The sequence below is a fragment of the Falco cherrug genome, chromosome Z (genome assembly GCF_023634085.1).
Source record: "Falco cherrug isolate bFalChe1 chromosome Z, bFalChe1.pri, whole genome shotgun sequence".
NCBI classification, from domain to species: Eukaryota; Metazoa; Chordata; class Aves; order Falconiformes; family Falconidae; genus Falco; species Falco cherrug.
In genome coordinates this window covers 73,942,047-73,963,304 of record NC_073720.1, presented here as the reverse complement: position 1 = coordinate 73,963,304, position 21,258 = coordinate 73,942,047, and the positions used below count along the sequence as shown (strand labels likewise).

Genomic DNA, 21,258 nt, shown 5'->3' with positions numbered 1-21,258 from the left:
TCCAAACTATTCCAGACAGACACATTCCCTGCCTCCCACCGCAAACCTCAATTACATTTATCTCTGAAATTGCCTCAGGGGGGAGGAGGGAATACCTCCTTCGTGCATGTTGGCCGCCATCTGGAAAGGTGAACATTATCACACCATACACCCCCAAAACACAGAACCTTGCTGCTGCTCGTGGTAGGTCCGCATCCCTTTGTCATAGTGCAGGTTGCTGCAGTGAGTGAAGATCCTCCATGCGGGCAGCGTGACTAAAGTTTGCTTTCTGCTGCAGACAGGTTTCCACTAGCAAGGGCAGCAGGATAACATTATGTTGTTTGGGTTCACTACTTAAGGAAGACAAGGGAAATTAAGTATAAAAAAAAAAATACATACTATAAAAAGACATCAGCATTATCTGACCTTAGGCACAGATGGTCATAGAAATACAGATTCTCTTGCCTCTGATGTTTAAAATACATAATTAAATCAAATTACTGAGAAATACAACATGGTGCTTAATTCAGAGTAGGTGCTGTTCAATGAAAAAGTGAGAAAGGCAAACAACACAACCTGATGGTTTATGTTGAGATGCTGCTAAATACTGAGAATTAATTTTTAGAATCCCAAGTTAATTTTTAGAATTTTTATAATTTACAGCACTGATGTAAGATACAGATGTGAACTAAAGGCTGAGACATAAAAGAGTATTTCAAGATTTAAAGTACTTCTAAAAAAGAATTAAGAGTGTCTTCCTGGCCTAGCTACAGACAGAAAGACAGAGAACACTTAAGCAGCTGTTGCTGCACATGAAGGGCCAGTGAGTAACTTTCCTGGTTCTGCAGCCCCTCTTTTGTCACTCTTTAGGTACTTTCTGGGCTTTCTCAAGGACAGATGCATTCTTTCTTTCTTTAAGCTGACTGTGTCTTGTGACAGTGGATACACCATCCACAAACTTGGTCTTGTAGAGGACATTGGCATTGCTAAACATTCCATCCTTCAAGGACACCACAATAAACTAAAAACAAAGCAGAATTTAGTATTATTTATATATATACATTATTGAAGTATATATAGCATTTATAGCATTAAAGTAAATACTGCCATCCAAATAAAGACTTTAAATAATATTGGAAAAGGCTCTCAAAAGGGAATTCCTTTTACTTTATTCAGCTAATATCTTGATATTAATCAGATAACTCCTCAAAAAGTATTCTAAACTTTAGATGAAGAGCAACAGAATGTACTAAGCAGGTTAACATACACCCACATGTGAGACATTTTCTGCAGCTAGCGATGTATGGGTCTGTCCATATCCCAGCGCTTTGGCCTGGGATACAGGCCACAACGCAGAATACCAGTTCATGGTGCATCCATCACTGGAAAAGAAGTGTTGCTATGGATTCTGTAAGGATTCAGGGTCTTTCATAGTCTAAAGATACTGCTCAAATTATATTACAGTACTGCTTAACAAATGTTCCCCTCCTCTCATTAATTTGGAAAGGTCATGTCCTACCACCAAACAGAAACTAAGTTTCTTCACTCCTACAGATTTTCTTCATGCACAGGCCACAGTGATCCAGAGATTCTTTTGACTAGTGCCTGGCTTACTTCAACAGGGTCAAAAATTAAAGTATTTTTAAGGCTCAGGTTACAGAACTTGGGGGGTGGGAGAAAAAAATCACAGTGTGTGGGTCATGCCTGAAATTGATTGCATCACAGATACTCTTCCCTATTAATACGAATAATATAAGTTACAGTTTTTAGCCACTGCAGCAACAGCTTACATTAAAACACAATGTTTAGAAGATTCACAGTTGCCACATCGTCAGTGTAACTTGCAGTTTAAATAACCTAGCCATACAACAGACAACTCTGGAATAAAGTACTCAGACAGCTGAGACTCCTCAGTGGCAGACTGCCTCTGAAAATAACTAAAGTGTATAAACAGATGATCACAGTAGTTTCAAGTTCATACCTGGGAACGTCTGAAATGAGCATGAAGCATCTGGCCAATATTCTGAGTATGAGAGAGATCAAGAGCTGCATCCACTTCATCCAAGATGTAAATTGGGGCAGGTTTGAAGAGAAGCATGGATAAGATCAAGGACAGAGCCACCAATGATCTAATACAGAGAAGAAAGTTATGTTTTGCCCTCGTTTGAGAGACTTTGACTTGAAAACAATTTGGTAGTAACAAAATTCTCCCTCAAAAGCAGATTTCTGCTGTGAGTTCTGAAGAGACAAAATGACAGCTTCTGCTACAGCTTCTGATTTCAAAATGCGAAGCCTGAAGTGACGTATGTTACTTCTCTTTTATCAGATTCAGGTTAGATTTGTGGTGATATTTAAAATCACACTGTTGCTTTACCTATTCTCAATTCTGAATTTTTTAATGCTGTTTTTTAATGTACAGCTCTTGAAGCATTCTGTCCTTGTGAAAGTTCTCCGTCTCGCCTCTTCCTAAATTCCATTTCTGTTCTTCAAGTTGTTAGATTTTTCCCTTAGCAGTTGCAAAGAAGCACATCCCCTACACAGCAGCTGTAATCACTGGAGAAGAGAACTGTCCCCGTGACACTCCTTTGACACCGTGGCAGAATCTGTCTGCATAGGTTTTTGAAACTACAACTCAAATGCTGGAGCATTTTATTCAACAGTACCACAGTACTACCTAGAGTTAACTGCAGTTTTCTCATTACTTAATTTTTTCTCACTTCTCCGGAGTAAAATCTATCTTGGCATACAATATTGTATGCCAAGTAACGCATTCTTTCTAAGTTGGATGCTTCTTTGAGCTGAGCTGAATTAATAATGCTTTCAATATTAAGTCAGGTTGGAAGGAGACAGAAGTCCCCACTTTGACTATGGAAAATACTAATTTTTTGCTTTTCTGAGCTATAATTAGCTAGACATATTACATACACAACTGCAATGGAAAACAAAAAAAAAAAAAACCACACAAAGTTCACCAACCTTTGTCCTCCGCTAAGCTCCGTTAAGTTTTCCTTCCAGGTGTTTCCTAAGGCAACTCTGAACTCCAGGCCATGCAAGACATCCTGGGTTTTACAGGGTACTAGCATAGCTTTGGCTTCTGGTAGAAGCATTGAGAAAATTGAACCAAAGTCTTTGTTCACCTAGAAGTCAGACCACAACAAAAAAAAAAAAAAAAAAAAAAAAGTATGTGCATGCTTTGCATCAAGAGCACAAACAGCTAAAAACTTAGTGGGGTAAGCTTCACTATGCTCTAGACTTCTTGCCCTGTTTAACCCCATGACTTCTTATGTCTTGAAGATTAACACGCAGAGGACGGTGAGAAAATACTAGCATATGGAATTAGTACAGAATTCTCTCTGTACTGAAAAAAAAAAGCAACACCAATACACGTGTGTGTGTGTATATATATATGCAACACCTTATACCAAGCATTTTAGAAGGATTAAATGGAAGAAATATTAGAAGGCTTTTTTATGCTATCAGCCAGGGAAAAGGTTATGCCCCGTCTCAGATTTATTAACTGGTAAACTGTGATTTCTCCCAATTAAAGAACTATTGAAAGTATATAAGCACCTTGCAAAAGGCACACACTAGCATCTTCCCCCCTCTTTTTCTTCCCATGATTACTTAAACAATACCTAGGTATTGGATGGGATGCAACTTTGTAAACTCAGCGTAGTTTCCTAGGTCAAAGAATGTATCTGAGAACGCACTTTGTATCCGAGAACGCACTTTCTCCACCACCCATGATGCTTTTAAACACAATTCACTAATTTCTGCCAAACAAGATTTTGCAATGGAAAGGTACCATTTTGTCAGCGATACCTTCGGTATGGGCAGTAATAATTAAAACTGATACTTCATTTGTGAGCAATTTAATCTTAGATATCACTGATCTTTTCAAAGGCCAAAAAGTACAAGTTCTCCTGGTACAGCAGAAAACAATGTGTCAGGCTTTCTGTATAGAAAGGGAAAGTTTTATAATTTTGTTATAGCTCACGATATGAGAGAATTAGCAAGAAGGCAGAGTGCTTAGATAACAGAAACATTAATCAGTTGTTGCTCTATTCCAGTATTACCTACCCCATCAGTGACAGGCACAGTAGTAGCCCAGGTCCACAGCCCCCATTGTATGGGGCTACACAGAACCTGAAGATTTTAACTCTGGTCAAACACTAGTTTAAGCAAACAAAAAGCAAAATACACCGCATTACTGTTTTGTTGAACTTCCATGTGAGAGACAGTGATTTCAGCATGCCAGTAGCTTGACCTTCTTTAAATTTTTGTGGTCACTAGAAAGTAATGATAAAAGTAGTTTTGCAGGTTTGATTACATCTTTACAATTCTCAGAGAATTCCTATCTTTTTCTCAAAAGTGAGATGAAATAGGAGAAATGAAATGGTTGTTTTGTAATTTAAATACAAGGGAGATCAGTTCTGGAAACAGGCTTTTTTTTTCCCCCCATGGAAATACACAAAACAGTAATCCTATCTAAATCTGGTCCTCTGCTAGAATGTGAAGATCAGATTTCAAGTGTCACATACCTTTTCCCAAGCAATTTGTAAAACTTCATTTTTCTTCTGGTCAAGCTCTTCAATAGTTTCAAGAATTTTTAACTTGTCATTCTCTACAATTCTTTTTTTCCTCATTAGGTCATTGTACTGGTGCAATGAGAAAAGACCAGTTTCAGTGAATTTTGGCACAAAATGTATTTCAGCACAATCTTAACAGTTTCACTGTTTACCTTTTTTCTAACTATGAAATAGCCATTAACTGCAAGATTGAAATCCAAATAATTCATTTAGCTGTACACAGGACTTAAGTTTTAGGAAATTATTTGCAAATTAAAGCATCAGGATTTTCAACAATCAGCAAAGGGGGAAGACCAACATTACTCTGAAAAGTGGCACTTCCATTTCAAGTTAATCATGTTTCATTTGCTTTTCCACAGAAGAAAGGGTGCTTCTGGAGGCTGAGAGGAAGAACAAGCCAATTCTAATGAAAATAGTAGAAAAGCTGGGAGCATCATTCAATGGACAGTTTTGAGACAATCCTGGAATAGCCTCAAAATACAGATGAATTTGAGACAACCCTGGAACACCTTCAAGCTATCATGCTTGAAGATGAACAGTGTTCTGATCTGCAACCTTTAATAAAGCATATAATTCTCAGCTACTGTAATGGATACCAGAAAGCTTGCCTAACGCTGCTGCTAACTCAGGATGGACTGGGGTAGGGAACAATGGAATTAATTCTTTTTATCATCCAAAGTAAAGATTACACATAACTTAGAAAACTAACGCACACGTGACTAGTTGAAAGATATAAGATTAGCATAAAAGACCTAACAAAAGGTTTCCTGCTATCTCATGAAGATTTAGTTCTATTTTCAGTATATTCAGAAACAGAGCATATGAAAAGACAAAGCTATGTTATACATAATACCATATACCCAAGCTGCCCAATCTTTATACATTAAACCACGGAGTGTTTACCCTTTCCTCTGTCTCAGAAAGCATAGTCATAGCTTTCACGTTCACATTCCTTCCCAACATCTCTTTCTTTGCCTGCAATTTCTGCATCTCCCGACCTGCTGCTTTTGGATTGTTAATTTTGAAGTCATAGGCTGTGTTTGGCTGACCAAAAAGTGTTTTCTCTGAAGCTATCCACTCATGCTCTTTCAGCATTTTGGTCACCTGGAAACAAGAAGATACATTGAGGCTTTTTCCTCCCCACTCACCTTCTCAAACAGGAATTTAAAAAAAAATTATCAACCAACCTCCTGAAATTACATTAATTCTTCTAGCCCAACACTGCACAGGTGCATACCTTTAAAATACTTCATGTGATTTCCAGCACTATAGATGAAGCAGGATTTTAAGGAAGCTTTCACATATACCCATCATGTTTCCTTGGAACACACTCTTCTGTATCTGGACTAAGCCACTGTCCCTATATCTTGGGATTAGCTTCTTTAATTAGTTATCTGATTTGTCCATACAGTCAGAATGTTCTTCTCAATGATCACCTCCTCACTGTGATCTACTCTATTATTCCATAAAATAAGCTGTCTTACAATTTACAGTTTCCACCCCTTCTTCCTAGGATAAAACTCTTCACATCAAGAGCTGCAAATGTGACGGTGCTTATTAAGATAAAAAGGCTTATTTCCTCTGCATGTGGCAAGGGAAATGACCACTCTTGGTCACAAGATTAAGGAAAGGCACAGTTCCGAAATACCTTGGTAGCAGCACCTGCAGCCTCTTGTTGATGTTTGCTGATGTCGTGTTCTAAAGCTTTAGCCTTAAGCTGTAATTCATTGTGTTGTTCTGTGTATTTTGCTCTCTCTGCAGACTTGGCTTTAATTGCTTCATCCTGTAACGCAATTAATTCCTTTTCCTTGGCCAGCTCCTCCTGCGATTTCTTTAGAGATTCCTGAAAAGCAAATCCAACAGCCATTTATTAGCTTCTTTTAAAGGCTGGTGTTAAGACAGTTGTTAGAAGGACACAGAAAGGAAGGAGAAAAAAATTCACATGTGGTAACAAACCCAAAAAATAACTACCCAGGCTAGACACAATTGAGTGCTAGTAAGACAATCCAACAACACACACATTATAAGACATGATCCCCTAAAGCTCTAATTCAGTAACATCAAAATAGATAATCAAACACAGTGTTCATTTTTACCTTTATCTTGGATACCTCAGCTGCCATAGCATTAACTTCCTCGTGGTAGGACTGGATTGCTTTATCTGCAGCTGCTATCTGTTGTTTATAGGAGGCCTGTTCTTGTTTTAGCTCTTCAATTTCCAGAACTAGAGCTTCAACTTCCTAGAGAGATGTTTCCAAATTTATTAGTTGTATTTAACTGGAAAGAATTAAGATTCAGTGTAACATAGTAAATGCTGTAGAATATTAACAGTACCCATTCTTCAGCAAGGGGGCAATCTCACAAAAAAAAAAAAAAAGAAGCATCAGCAATTTCTATGTCAGATGTCAGGGACCATGGAATAAATATAATTAAGTTCCAAACCTGACAGTATTAAAACTTCAAGAAGAATCAAACTTTCTGATTGTTGGCAATTTTCTCAATGTCAAAAGTGGTTGCAGTAAAGATTAAGTTTTACCTGCTGCTTTTCTTTCATTTTTTTGCTTGAAGCCTCTGCCTTTTTCTTTGCACCGTCTAGTTTCTGCTGGGCATTTTTTAGTTCTTTTTCACATTCCGCTTTTGCATTTTTCATTTTATTCTCTAATACCTTATATTTATCTTCTGCTTTCTTTTGGCTCTCTTCAGTTTTCTTTAACGTCTCTTCACACTCCACTGAATCAAGAAGTACAGTACTGAGATTGAGCGTAGTTCTTATCTTTAAATTTACATAATAAACTCCAGTATCTAGCAAATGTACAACCGCTTCTTTCTGTTAGCGGTGAAGATGGATTTATTTCACTTGAAGACAGCTATTTCAGTGATTAGCCTAAGACAGTATGTGTTGTTACCAATTATTGGTAGGGCACCAAACAGACAACCAGTCATTAAAATTAATAAAAACAAGCCTTTTTTCTTTTTTTTTGACAGGGGCAAGTATATGCCAAACCACATGATCAAGAAGTAATTAATCAGATTGCTACCTCATAAGCTATCACCTCATCCCTAGAATACTATGTCTACACATGCATCACGTCTGCCCCTCTTTTTTCTTTAGGTGTTTTACTTACTGCTTAATTTGCTTCCTTTTACAGTTTTCCTTAGCTATGTGAACAGTACTTCTTTCCAATACTTTTAGTTACACAAACAATATTGCTAACCTTAAATACATACAGAAACAGATGGCTTGGAAAAAAAGTAAAGATTATTCAAATATGGGATCAAACCCATTTTAAAACTTCCCTGGCAAAGCTGTTTTTCCTTTTGTTGTAAAGTATATCAAACACCTAAGGATATAACCTTTACTACAAGGGAATGACCAACCTTATGCAAGTCTACTGTGATTCTGTATTTTGTTACATGTTCCAAAATATAGACACAGTATTTTCAAAGCAAAAAATGTTTTTTTCTTAAGCAAGGATTCTGCTACTCAAACAGCTAAATACCCAGTTCATTCTCAACAATTATTTTGCAATTAAAAGATAAGGAACACATTTGTCACCAATGGTTTTCTTCAAGGCAAGCAGCTCCTCCTCTTGTTTGTGATAAGCACTTTGATGAAGCTTTGTTTTCAGCAGCTCTGCTTCCTCAGACTTCATCTCCCACTGCTGTTTCAATTGCCGGTACCTTTGAAGACAGTAATGATATGAAAAGTACCCAGCACTTCAGTTTCAAAGTTGACATAAGTAGATAGAAAAGTGAGCAGATAAATACTTACATTCCCCTTCTAATGACAGAAACAGTGACAACTGTAGGTCAAATGAGCTTAAACGCAAGAAAGCCCGATACAATTTCTTAAATAGTAATTGTGAAGTTTGTAGGTATCTAAGTTATTATATATGTAACTCCTGGTTACATAGCCCTAATACAATATGTCAAAACCAAACAAATGCAACACATGGAATTTGGCAACAATTCAGAGCTTGTATTTTTTTGGAACCAGCAGCATGGCAAATGCTAGGCTGAATGATTAAAGAAAAAAATACCTAAAGGTAAAACTCGTTTCTTCCTTTTGGTCATATTTGTGGAAGTCTATTATGACTCAAAACAATCTGAAAAATAAATCCAGGTGGTAGGTAGCATGCTACATAACACTGTCTCTTTATGGGATTTTTATAGAACTGACTAAACGTATTTTTATATTCCGTCTTTTAATAAGATCTTCAGTAATTAGGTAGCTGAAAATCAAATAAACTTAAAATTACTTACAGTATCACTCAGATACTCCCCTTTCGTATCTTTGTGTTTTCTTGGGAGAAAAATAAGAACTATCACAAACCGAAATTTTGTATGGGGAGTTACAAAATACGGCTGGCACAGATTCATTCTTCAGCAGACTTCATGAAACTTTGGAAAACTTAAGTGATTTCAAGTAGACATCATTGTATGCCTTTTTTTTTTCCCCCTGTCGTATCCAAAAACAAGTTTTCTTGCATGTATTATCTAAAAACTGAATTTTGTTGACTGCTGTACTTACAAATTAAACTGGGTTTTTTTGTTGGTGGGGGGGGGCGGGGGAATAGAGAGGAAGAGAATAATTTTCTGCATATTACATTCTCAACAGGCCCTACGCCCTCCAATAAAACCTTTGTATTACAGTTATTCAGTCATGTAAGAGAAGTTACAGACATTTTATTTTGTAAGGCAAACCTTACTTTTCAGCAACCTTCTTCAACCTTGCCAGCTCATCCTCTACAGTCCCAAGTTCAGATTCCTTTTCCTTGAGTTTTGCTGCAACATTTTTCATTTCTTGAAGGTTAGACAACACTGATGTAAACTGTAAGCACCCACCTGTTCAGTGAAAAAAAAAGTCAAGTCAAGCTAATTGGAAGTAGACTAGTGGATACACCACTGGCAAACAGCATATTCTAAATGTTAATAATGATGCAGAAAAATTTGTTTGCACAGAAAGGCAGCTTAAGTTCTCAATGGAAAAAGACTACCTCCTCTGCTAAAGTATTTAATTCTGCAGACTGACTGTGCATTTCTTGTGAAATCAACTAACTTCATAATTTATGCAGTTACCTGAAACTAATCATGAATTACTTCAAAAAGTACCTGAATTCAAAGCACTTCTTCCAGGAGAATTACGTAGCCAAATAGGATTTAAGTATTTAAAATCTAAACTACTTCACGCAAATAGTTTGCCATTCATTTTTTTAGTCTAATCAAATCTTACTTCAGCTCAAGACCAACAAATCTTTGCTCAAAGAGATATTAGCCTCACTACGAGTCTAAACAAAAAGGTTACCATTCGTTTTTATGAAAAACATGCAGAGAAGTAAACAAATCAACAGACACACAGTATTATTCTAGAAATAAAACCAGCAATTGCCTCCACGCAGAGTGCCCTGGGGGTCAAACACGTCTCCATCAAATGTAATACTTCTCATCATTATCCTTTTGTCAAAGGTCACTCTCTTAGCATTTTCCATGTTATTACAGACCAGTGTTGTTCCAAAGACATACTCCATTGCTTTCTGCAGTTCAGATTCATATTCAATCAGATAAAGGGCTAAATACACGTTACCATGACCAGCCTAGAAATCAAATGAAATGCAATTAGTATCCCTTAAGGTGTAAGAATTTTCAACTTGAATTTCTGTCTTCTCTTGATAAAAACACTTTCTAAAAACATCATCACATTTTAAAGGCATTTCAGTTAAAAATGGAATAATGAATATCCATTGAAACATCATGTAGCTGAAAGGATACAAAGGAAAAAAATAAAAATCAAGAAATCCTCAAAGCCTTTAGAAATTCTTACCAGTACTACCATTAAGAAGCTCATGTTTTTAGTAAAGAAACAAAACTAAAAAGGTACACAAACAAAAGATTGTAAACAGTATATTTATTTACATACCAAGGTTTCGGCCAACTTGATTTTCTCTTCTTTAACACACCTGGCTGAAATTTTGTTCAGTGGAATGATGGTGGATCGACACTTTAGTGCACCCTTTTCTAAAAGCTTTTTGCCAGTAACCTCAAATGAGAGACAAAGTATACAGAATCAGTTACCTCTTCAGGTCAAGTAAGGCAATAGGGCATTGCAAGAGGACTCTATCGTTGCCACTACATATGCACGACACTTACTCTAATTCAAACACATGCATGGGCCCCAACCACTTCTTACAGAATTCAGTAAGAATTCACATGCTGGCTAACCCTGAATCACACAATCTGTACTGAATCTCTGTACTGAAGTAATAAATATACCTCTGTGTCCACAACAATCTGATAGAGTTTCCCTCCAGCCACCGCTTCCAGGGCTTTTGCTTTGGATAGATCTTTCACAGTAAAAAGGTGCACAACAGGGCCTTTCACAGAATTCACATTCCAATTTTTTTCTGGATGCCTTAAAATAAATTTAAGTTATGATAATCACATTTGTTTCTGTCCCACACATCTTAAAAAAAGTTATATTTAATAAATCATACTGCTTATTATACAGGTGTAAGACATTCTAAATTCTATCAGGAAAAAACCCACAGAAAATCATTAGATTAAGTACTTCAGGGCAAGAAACCTCCCAATAAAATATCAGTTACAAAGAAACATATGGTACATTAAACATATGGCACTTCTGATTTTGGTACAATTTGTTCACGCAATTTTAAAATTATTTTAACTGCAGGTTCTATTATTAGCACAGTTATAGGAATATGTTCAGACCGATTATTATGTAAGCAAATACATATAGGGATATATATATATGTATGTATGTATATATATTTGATTGGCAGGAACAGATACAATGCTGACCTCCACAGCACAAGTCTACTCACAGTCCTCAGGCAGGACTCTGAAAAGTAGTGATTATGCATTTTTGCAGTTTAGGCCTTTGGATTCTACTATTTGGGTTCTATTCTATTCTGTTTGGTTTCAGCTACTGAAGTTGCAAACACCATCATACAAAACTTTTAAATTCCAGTGATTTTTATGTCTGTCACTTAAGAACGACTGTATCACTTTCCCTGCTGCCCATTAAATCAAGTAGCATTTCCTGACTTCCCTGCCCCACTCCCCCCTTCAACTGCATCAAGTTAAGATAGTCATTATTCACTGGTACTAAAAGGAAAGCAACAGCTAAGCAATTGCTGGAATTATCCTGCAAGTCCCATAAGCCAAATAAAATGCCCCAAAAAGCACTTTGAAGTGTCTTTCAGGATGACACCGAGATCTTACTTGTATTCAAACTGTAGATGAGGAAACTTTGCGATTAAGCTTTCATGGTGTTCTCTCAGTCGGCTGATGTCACGAGTCAATGCCACTTTCTCTGCTAAAAGGGCTTCTTCTTTCTCTTCTGAACAGTTGAGCACAAGCAGCAGACAAATACCCAGGGCACAGAAACCTATTAGCTTAAAAACTGGTACGCTACACTGTATCTACATAGATGTAGAGAATACTTTAACACTTTCTAAAATTCTTTGTAAATTTCCAGTTTAGACAAAATAATGGCATCACAATACCAAATATGCCAAAGAGAGAGTTTAAAGTCTAATGTGCTTCTGAATGTCATTCTGGAATATCAATTTACAGTTTTGATAGCTTCTGCAACAAATGTTACCTGGAATGAGAAATGAACTTTAAGAAGTGCTTTAAGGTAGAGAAAACCATGAATGAATAGGCAGGTTAGTCACCTTTTCCATCCACGTTTTAGATCAAATTTAAATTTGCCAACAAACTTTAAAGCATTTGGCCTAAACTTTGCAAAAAACTATTATTATAACTAGAGAAATGTCTTTGTGTATGAAAGCAGCATACTTGGTTTTTCAGTTCCTTCTTGTGTTTAGTCTGGCTAGGATGGAATTTACGTTCCCCCCAGCAGCCCTCATAATGCTGTGCTTTGTACTTCTAGTAGAAAGATGGTGGTAACACTCCAGTGTTCTGACTACACCAAGCAGTGCTCCCGCAGCATCAGAGCTGTCTCTCCAACCCTGGCTCCAAAGGGCAGTAGGCTGGGGCTGGGCAAGAGGTCGGGAGGGGACATAGCCAGGACAGTTGACCCAAACAATAGTCCATACCATATGAAGGTGTGCATAACAATACAAGTTAAGAGAGAGGAAGAGGGGAGGGAGCATTCATTATTAAGGCATTTTTCTTCCAGAACAGCTGCTACGCATACTGAGGCCCTACTTCGCAGAAGTGTCTGGACATCAGCTGCTGATCAGAAGCAGAGACTATCTTTTTATTTTCCGTTGCTTCTGTGTCTGACAGAAACAGTACCAGCTGGCCCACAGCTGGCTGAGGCTGAGTCCATCAGAAGTGCTGACAGTGCTTCTGTGATAACCTGAAGGGGTAGAAACTGCTGCACAAAAGCATCTGGGAAAGAGGAGTGAGAATATGTGAAAGCAACAACTCTGCAGACACTCAGGTCAGTGCAGAAGGAGGGGCAGGAGGTGCCCCAGGCACCACAGCACAGGTTTCCCTGCAGCCCATGGTGAAGCCTGTGGTGAGGCCCGTGGTGAGGCAGGCTGTGCCCCTCAGCCTGCCCATGGAGGTTTACACGGAGGTGGATAGCCATCCACCTGCAGCCCATGGAAGGCCCCACACCAGAGCAGGGTGAATATGCCCTGTAGAAGGCTGTGACCTGGGGGAAGCCTGTGAGGCTCCTGGCTAGGACTTGTGACCCCAGCTCATGGGCAGGACCCACGCTGGAGAAGCTTGTGGAAGACTGTCTCCCATGGGAGGAACCCCAGGCTGGAGCAGGGGCAGAGTGTGAGGAGCCTCCCCTGGGGAAGAAGGAGTGGCAGCGATGGCGTGTGAGGGGACTGACCGCAGCCCCCATTCCCTGTCCCCCTGCACCATGTGGGGGGGAGGAGGCAGAGAAAATCGGGAGCAAAGCTGAGCCCAGGAAGAAGGGATAGGTCAGAGGAAAGTGTTTTTAAGATTTGGGTTTATTTCTCATTATCCTACTCTGATAGGATTGGTAATAAATTAAATTAATTTCCCCAAATCGAGTAGTCCATTTTGCCTGTGACAGTAATTGCTGAGTGATCAACCTGTCCTCATCTCAACCCACCAGCCTTTGGTTATATTTTCTCTCCCCTGTACAGCTGAGGAGGGGAGCAATAAAACAGTTTTGGTCTACCTGTCCTCTAGCTGGGGTCAATCCACCACACTTCTATATTCCTCTTCAGATTCCCCCAAAAGTATGTACCAGAAGTCTGTACAGACCTTCATAGTTCAGCTTCTTCATTTGGTCCTCTAGTACTTCTTTTGTTTTTTTGACAGCTTCAAACGCTTCTTGGTCTTTCTTGTAGCCTTCGTCCATCTTTTTAACTTTAGCTTGTTTTGTCTTTAATTCTTGGCATGCATAATTCAACTTCATTTGAGCCTGTAAGGAGTAAGAAAACACGGAATCAAAGATCTTCAAAGAGATCCTTGCAGGTGTGGATTTAGAACACTTACATTAATATCATGTTTCCACTGGTTGCAGAAATGCCAAAAAGCAGCCTTGCATTTTGAAGGTAAGGGCACAGGTGTTTTGGAAATAAAAACATAAATCACGTATTTGGATATGGTAAGTCATGTTAGCACAAGAAGAGAGTCAGAGGAGAAACAAGGTAAAAATAAGGTGGGACACAGCTGCCCTTGTTATTTTCCCCAAAAGATTTTTTCCTTAACGAGACAAGCAAGGTGGACTTTTCAACTCTGAAAATTTAAATTCCACTGTAAAAACTACCTCAGCAGAGGTTTCTTATCTTAAGACAAAAGAAGTGGTGTCTGTTTCAGTTATGTGACTAGCACACAATTTAACTGAGGAGAGAATAGTTTCTTCTGAACTTTCCATTTACAGTATCAGGCATCTTTGTTGTGATTCCATTAAGTTTTACCGTAGAAATATCTATAGCATGAATGCACATGACCGAAAGCAGTCTTAATTTATTCCTACCCAAGACTGTCAGTCACTTCAGTACTGCGAGTCCTACTTTACGTCTCAAATGTCAGTTTCTGTACTTCCTCAGTGGTGTTACAGGTTTTCCCTATTTATGCAAGGATTTTATTATTTCTAATGACTTATTTCATCAAAGAGCCACCTTAATGTATAAGCTAACTTGTAAAATAACTTGTAGAGATAATTCTGCACATCTTTTCACTGACCTTTGTGCGTGTCATTTGGTTTTCAGACAACTCTCAAAAGAAGCAGGAAGACTGGTCTAAGACAGGCAGAGCTTTTATTCTTACCTGTTTAGCCTCTGTTGCTGCTTTGCTGATTTCATTTTTGCAGGTTATCATCTGCCCAGCAAGAGTAGCTTCTTCACCACTGTCACTGCTGGACAAGCCAGCAGACACTGCATTAAAATGCAGTTGTGCTGCAGCTAGAGCGTCTGCATCTTTTTCACTTGCTTCCTGTAGAGTATTTAGTGCTTTCTGTACCTCCTTTACCGCTTTCTCCTTTGACACTAGTACTTCAGACTCCTTCAGCAAAACAAATCGGGGGGGGGGGGGGGGGGGGGGGGAGGGGAAAGAACCTGAGTCCCATCCATCCCATCAACTTTGCATTCATGCCAGTTAGATAAGGAGCTGTGACTAGTTTCATCACCTAAATTTCTATGACCCTTTGTCAGATTTTGTTATCTTATAATTTGTCTTTGCATGCTTTCAAGTGTGTACTTGCCCCATGAGCGCAGTGAAGATCTACAGAAAGACAAAATAAAGGAAGAGATGACAACAGCCCAAGAACTAGGAGACATAGCTCTTTCTTCCTAATATCTAGAAGGTATTCTTCAGTTCTTTCGGATATTCATTCTCACCCTCTTGCATAAAAAAAAAAACCCATCAACCGTCAGAAATAGGCAATGTAGAAATTTCTCAAAATTAAAGAATACCCCATGTCCAGCGAGCATAATCCTTTTGAAGCTACAGGGATCTCTCCCGAGCTTAATGGAAGGTTGGCAGCTGTGAAGAGTTGCACTTTCTTTGTACATGCTTTACATTAGAAACAAATGTGATGCTACTACCTATGCTGCACAAAACAAATAATGCCCTTACCATTTGTTTCTGCTTTCCTGATGTAATTCTTGCCAATCATAGGATTTCTCTTATCGTAATAGGTAAGAAAAAAGTTGTCCCCCTCAATCTGAATTAAAGAAAATCATATACAGAGCTCTTACCTCCTCCAAACTTTTTATCAACTCTTTGTACTTAATCTCTTCAACTTTTAAGTTTTGCTTCTTGACATCAAGGGCACTTTGTGCTTTAGTATCAACTTTTTGAATTTTTGAAAGAGCATCTTCCAGTGAAGAGAGCCTACCACCAACTTCCTACAATCAGAAATAAAGGAAATTTAATTTAGCCTAAGAAATTAGTAGAAATATTTGCAATATTTCATCTTCTGTTCACAGCTGTATGTAGAGAAGATAAATAGCTGACCAAGTGGGCAGTTAAGACTCCAATGCAAACAGGTCAGAACATCTTTTCCCTCCATTATCCAGTAGTGGTGTTGAGTTATTTTGAAGACCCACACCATTCCATACCATGGGACACTGTCCCTGCACAAAAGCTACATTAGGCATCCAAACACCCTACGGGCCATCCTGTATCTAACCAATTTTACTGCATCCAAATATCAAACTTACTGTGTCCAAAAATCAGTCAGTACCGATTTTTGTTGAACAAGCACTTTCCACTTGAAGTGTGTTTCTTTGATACATCAACAAAGAAGGAGGAAAAAAAAAAATCTTCGGTAAAATTTACCATTGAATACAGAGTGGAAACACGAAGGCAAAGAGTTTCTATTCTTCAGTTATTACTCATCTACAGCAAGTGGAAGTAAACAATTTCAGACAAAACTTTAAATGGATGTCTTTTAGTCAACAGCTAAGAATGACAACAGTGTATAATCTAAACAACACACCAGAAGAAGATAAAAATTCAAGGGTATATTTTATATAAAATTAATTCACTTCTCATCTAACTCCTTGTAGCCAGATATTCAGAAAAGCACAACACTGTTCTCACTTACCTCATCCCTTTTCTTTTCCATCCCCACTATTTCTTCATTAAGTTGTCTTATCTTCTCTTCATTTTCAGCCACTGATTCACAAAGCTTCTCTATATTACCCTTCATTTCCTTTAATAATTCAGCAGAGGCTGTCTTTGTCTTTTCAGCCAGAACAAACTCATAAGCTATACAGAGGCGGCTTAAATGATCTAATGCTCGTACTACTTTTTGGTATTCTAGATATGCTGTTCGGTCCCTGAAAAGGCAACAATAAAAAATCTCTAAATATTCATGGAAAAATAATATTAAACAGGACTGTTACAGAAATCTCATAGAGTACTTCTACTAACATTATTATTTTAGATAAGAGTAAGGATTATCCATGTTACAATATTCAGTATTGTACACTGCAGGCCTGCTTAGGAAAATCTTACATAAAACACTACTCATACAATTGATTGTACAGCAGAAATACCACTTGGCACAAGGGGGTTTTTTAAGAACGAATATACGTTTTTATCTTCTAGTTTTACCTAGTTCTCTTGTTTTCTTGCTTTTCCCTACATCACCCTCTAGGACTTCCTGGAAGTCCTGAATGTCACTTCATCTGTATTTGGACAGAAGAAAAATTTTATCTTTCTTAAAAGATTCTATAAAGCTTGAAAACACGCTGTTGTTTTAGCCACCATATACTGGTTCAAAGTAGCTGAAAGTATTTTTTAGTACTTTAAGGGCCCTACCACTCTTCAACTTTTTCCATACCTCTTTCAGTCTCTCTAAAGTTGGAGTGATCTCCTCATTTAAGACCTGAAACACAAAACAAAACATTTATATTCCAATTTGCAAAACTCTCATATGTCTAAGCATGAATACCTACTTCTAGGTGCAGAAATTAAATATTCTACAAGTTAAAAACTACACTAGTTATTCAGTTAACTTCAATAAATAAAGACAGTATACTTTCAACACAGTACCGTTTCAATATCTTTCAGTTTGGCTTCCTTCTTCATTATGGTTTTCTGGACACCTATTTTCTTGGATTCATACATCCTAGTACCAGCTGCTTCTTCAATCATAGCTAAAATCTGAAATACAGCAACGCAACAAAAATTTGACGTTTCTTCTTATGTTAGATAGGTTCAACTCAGAACTGAGCTGAACATCTCATCCCCCTCTGACACTTTTTTTGTGTGTGTGTCTGTGTGTCCTGCCCCACCCCGAAAGTATTGATACCTGTCACTCAAAATGAATCCGTAAAACTTGATACAAAAAACTCCCACAACTTCCTTACCTCTGGTGGCTTCATATTTAAAACTTTGGTAATTCGACCCTGGTGACAGCAAGATAAAACAAGAATCATGTCTGTGTACCATGCAATAGTAATAAAAAAAAGTCAACACCAAACAAAAAACCCCACTCATTTTTATGCATTAATAAGTTCAAATATGAGGGTTTTTTTCCGCCTTCAAGGATAATCTGGTTTACTCAGCTGTTTTGCTCTTGGAAGTTCAAACAAGTCACCTCACTCAGCATGTTTGAAATGGCTTATCATCCACATTCCTGATTACATCTTAAAGGAGTAACATACATGTTTTCTTCTAGAGTCTTACTGAGTTGCTGATGTTGAATTAATCATAAACTGGCTTTTTGGAAAGTTAGCTCATATGTAAGGAATAGGAAGCAGAAAAGGCACAAAATTGCCCTTCCCTGCCTTCCCCCACCCCCTCCCCAAGTTGGGACAGTTCCACTGGAGACAGTAATCCTGCTCTGTTTTATCATTCCTTGCAAATATTTCAGGAATTGTCTGTTCCCTGTGTTGATGTTGATAAGGGTCTTTTCAGCCGGTCAGTTCTCTCTTTTTTAACCGTGGCTTAAGGCGGCAGGTATGTCAACTTAATATATAAAATTGCCTGACACGGAACACACATATTAGAAAAGAAAATCTGCCTTTTTAGCATAATAATAAATGCAAGACCTTTCTTACAGAGACAAAAGAGGAAAATAAAATTAGACCATGTTTCAGAAAAAGCTTGCTACATAAGGGCTACACAACATCTTGTGCTACAAGACACATGTTTTAGAGTCAAACTATGAAACCTTAACTACTTCAGACATTTGATTTTTACTTGATAAGAAGTTGCTTTTCTCCGATTAGGAAATTAAATGATCTTCCACCATCTACCCACCTCAAACTTAACACAACTTCTATTCCTTTTGAATTGTATAAGGATGCGCACAATACCTGCATAATGAGGAAGTGAGGGTTGTTAACATTAAGTCCAACAGAACAGAAGAGATCTTGCACACGAGTGTTGGTAGCATTCACACCATTGATAAGATACTTATTTCTACCACCAACGGCAATCTGAAGGAGGAAAAGAAATGGAAGAAACTGCAAGTGATTTGAACATTACTTGGCATTATGAGAATATAAACTGTAACAGGATACAAAATTGGAGCAAATCCCATATATTCTATCTTTGCATACACACATATACACCTACTATACAGAACATCCAAACAGATCTTGTGAGACTGAAGACATTTAAAGTATCTAACTCAAACATGAAAGATCAATCACCGAGGGCAATATGGACAAGAAAATTTCCAAAGTCCGCAAGTTTTCACTTTTTTTTAAAAAAAAAAAAATCATGAGACATCTTCATCGGAAAATCAGAAATATAAAGGCTCTTTTGTTCTTGGAGACCAAATTTAACACACAGTTCAGATATTAAGAGGGAAATATTAAAGCAGAAGAAAAAGCCATGAAACAGAAAATTGGAACTTGCTTTAGAAACATTATTTCATTATTGTTTCTGTGCAAGTCCACAGAAAACATTACTGACATAATACATTCAACAAAAAAAAAAAAATCGGAATTACATGGGAAATCAGGTGAATATTATCTAGTACACTGGATCTACTTTTATAGTTCGCATTACTAACTTCATCGTAGAAGCACTGCCTTAACTGCAAAAACTCAGGGACTTTAAAAACTACGGGTTTTTTAAATCTTGAAAAGTCACTCTGCTGAGCGTGGTAAAAATAGGGTACTAAGCAATACAGATACTTAAGACTCACCTGCCTAGTGACGATGATTTCATCATTAGCTTCAAATCCCAGTGGACTCAGTTGCTTGTCAGAATTATCAAAGGTAACAGACACAGTTGCTTTAGTAACTCCAGCTTGCCCATTTTTATAAACTAGGTCTTGTAAGTTGGAAGCACGCACCTAAATCCACAGAACAGGCAAATATTTTTTTTAAAACAATTAATTACACCGGTTCAGTGCACTACTGTAGGTTTTGGAGAAATTAATTAAAAAAATGCAAATCTAGCTGCCAATTTAAGACTGACATATGGGACCTGTATGGTGCTAGTGCTGTAAAACCACTGGCAAAATCTGTAGTTTTAGTGAGCTTCTGTACGAGATTCCTGTCAAAACCTGATGTTTAAAAGAAAAAAAAACCAAGAACATTTATTATTCATAATGCATGTACTATTCATAATGCAGTTCACAGGGAAATTAATCAGAAAGTGTTTCTTGGAGGTTTGCTGGATTTGTCTACAACTGGGAGGTGGGGTGGATAAAAAAAAAAATAATCGCCTGAAGACAGATTCAAATTAACATCAAAGCCCACAATTTTTTCCTAAAAGTAAAGCAGATGTATCATCTTTCAAATAGCAGGTATTGCATGAAAACCAGCTTTTTCTTTTTTTGTGATGAAGCAGTTGGCCAAATGTTAAGAACCAATTCAGAAGTGAAAAAGTTTGCTACAAATAAACAAGTTAGTGCCTTTAGCTGCAAAATATCTTCAGTTGAGACTGCTGCCTTTTAAACATTAAACTAAAAATACCCACTTAAGCTGTATACTTTGAGCTACTGTAGTATATTGCAGAAACTGTAATTCAATCTTAATGTAAGAATGAGCAAGAATGACAGAAAAGGTCTCACATAATGAAAATCCAAATAAATAAAACCTTTTTTTTTCTTTTTTCTTTTTTTTGGACAGAAACACCACTTCAGGTCTTCCAGTGGCAATTACTCAACAGAGTAAGATGAAACATTGCTGACACAAGACAGCCCTTTCTTAAACGCTCCCTTCTCTTTACCTGTGACAGACTGCTGATACCCAAGAGGAAACAGATTGAGTCCAAGATGTTGGACTTGCCACTGCCATTCAAGCCAGTAATGGCATTGAATAATGGGTCAAAGTCAGGAATTTCTGTCCTCTGAGCATATGACTTAAATCCTTCAAGAACAATTTTCTTGATGTACATCTTCTGTATGTTCCCAGGCGACCAGGCAAAGTATCCCTCCAATGAGTATGAGCAAAGGTATCTGGATATTTCGAAGAAAAGGAGAAAAAGAGCAGCTGCAAACGAATCATATCATGCCAAACAAACAGCTCAATGTGTGAGAAAAGCTGAAAGAACACATGCCTTTTATAACAAAAATACTATGCCTTTATAAACGGCACATTCCAAGCAGACCCCGGATTCAGGAAGCACCCCAACAATAACCTGCCCTTCAGCATTTTTAAGCGACGTGACTTCACACAACGCTCATCACAACACTTCCACGATGGCTGTGGCATAACCCTGGCTCCTCGCAGAGCTGGCCGTCCGCCCATCAGCCCGCGAGAGGCAGGGAAAGGCCAGGCTCTCCCGGCACCGGGCAGGGGGGAAC

General features: G+C 37.9%; 1 protein-coding gene across 1 annotated transcript; it reads right to left on the bottom strand.

The window, feature by feature from the left end:
- Positions 1-7: 7 nt before the first annotated feature.
- Positions 8-20,910, bottom strand: SMC2 (structural maintenance of chromosomes 2). Its single transcript, XM_055698320.1, has 24 exons — positions 20,682-20,910; positions 19,651-19,800; positions 18,812-18,934; positions 17,861-17,899; positions 17,544-17,654; positions 17,321-17,376; positions 16,591-16,825; positions 15,740-15,889; positions 14,811-15,044; positions 13,800-13,959; positions 11,808-11,925; positions 10,839-10,977; positions 10,486-10,605; positions 9,958-10,162; positions 9,278-9,413; positions 8,125-8,249; positions 7,105-7,298; positions 6,665-6,808; positions 6,217-6,411; positions 5,472-5,672; positions 4,521-4,637; positions 2,956-3,116; positions 1,961-2,108; positions 8-1,000 (listed from the first exon to the last, which is right to left on the bottom strand). The coding sequence occupies exons 1-24, from the start codon at positions 20,847-20,849 to the stop codon at positions 839-841; spliced, it is 3,591 nt and encodes a 1,196-aa protein (XP_055554295.1). The 5' UTR covers positions 20,850-20,910; the 3' UTR covers positions 8-838.
- Positions 20,911-21,258: the final 348 nt, after the last annotated feature.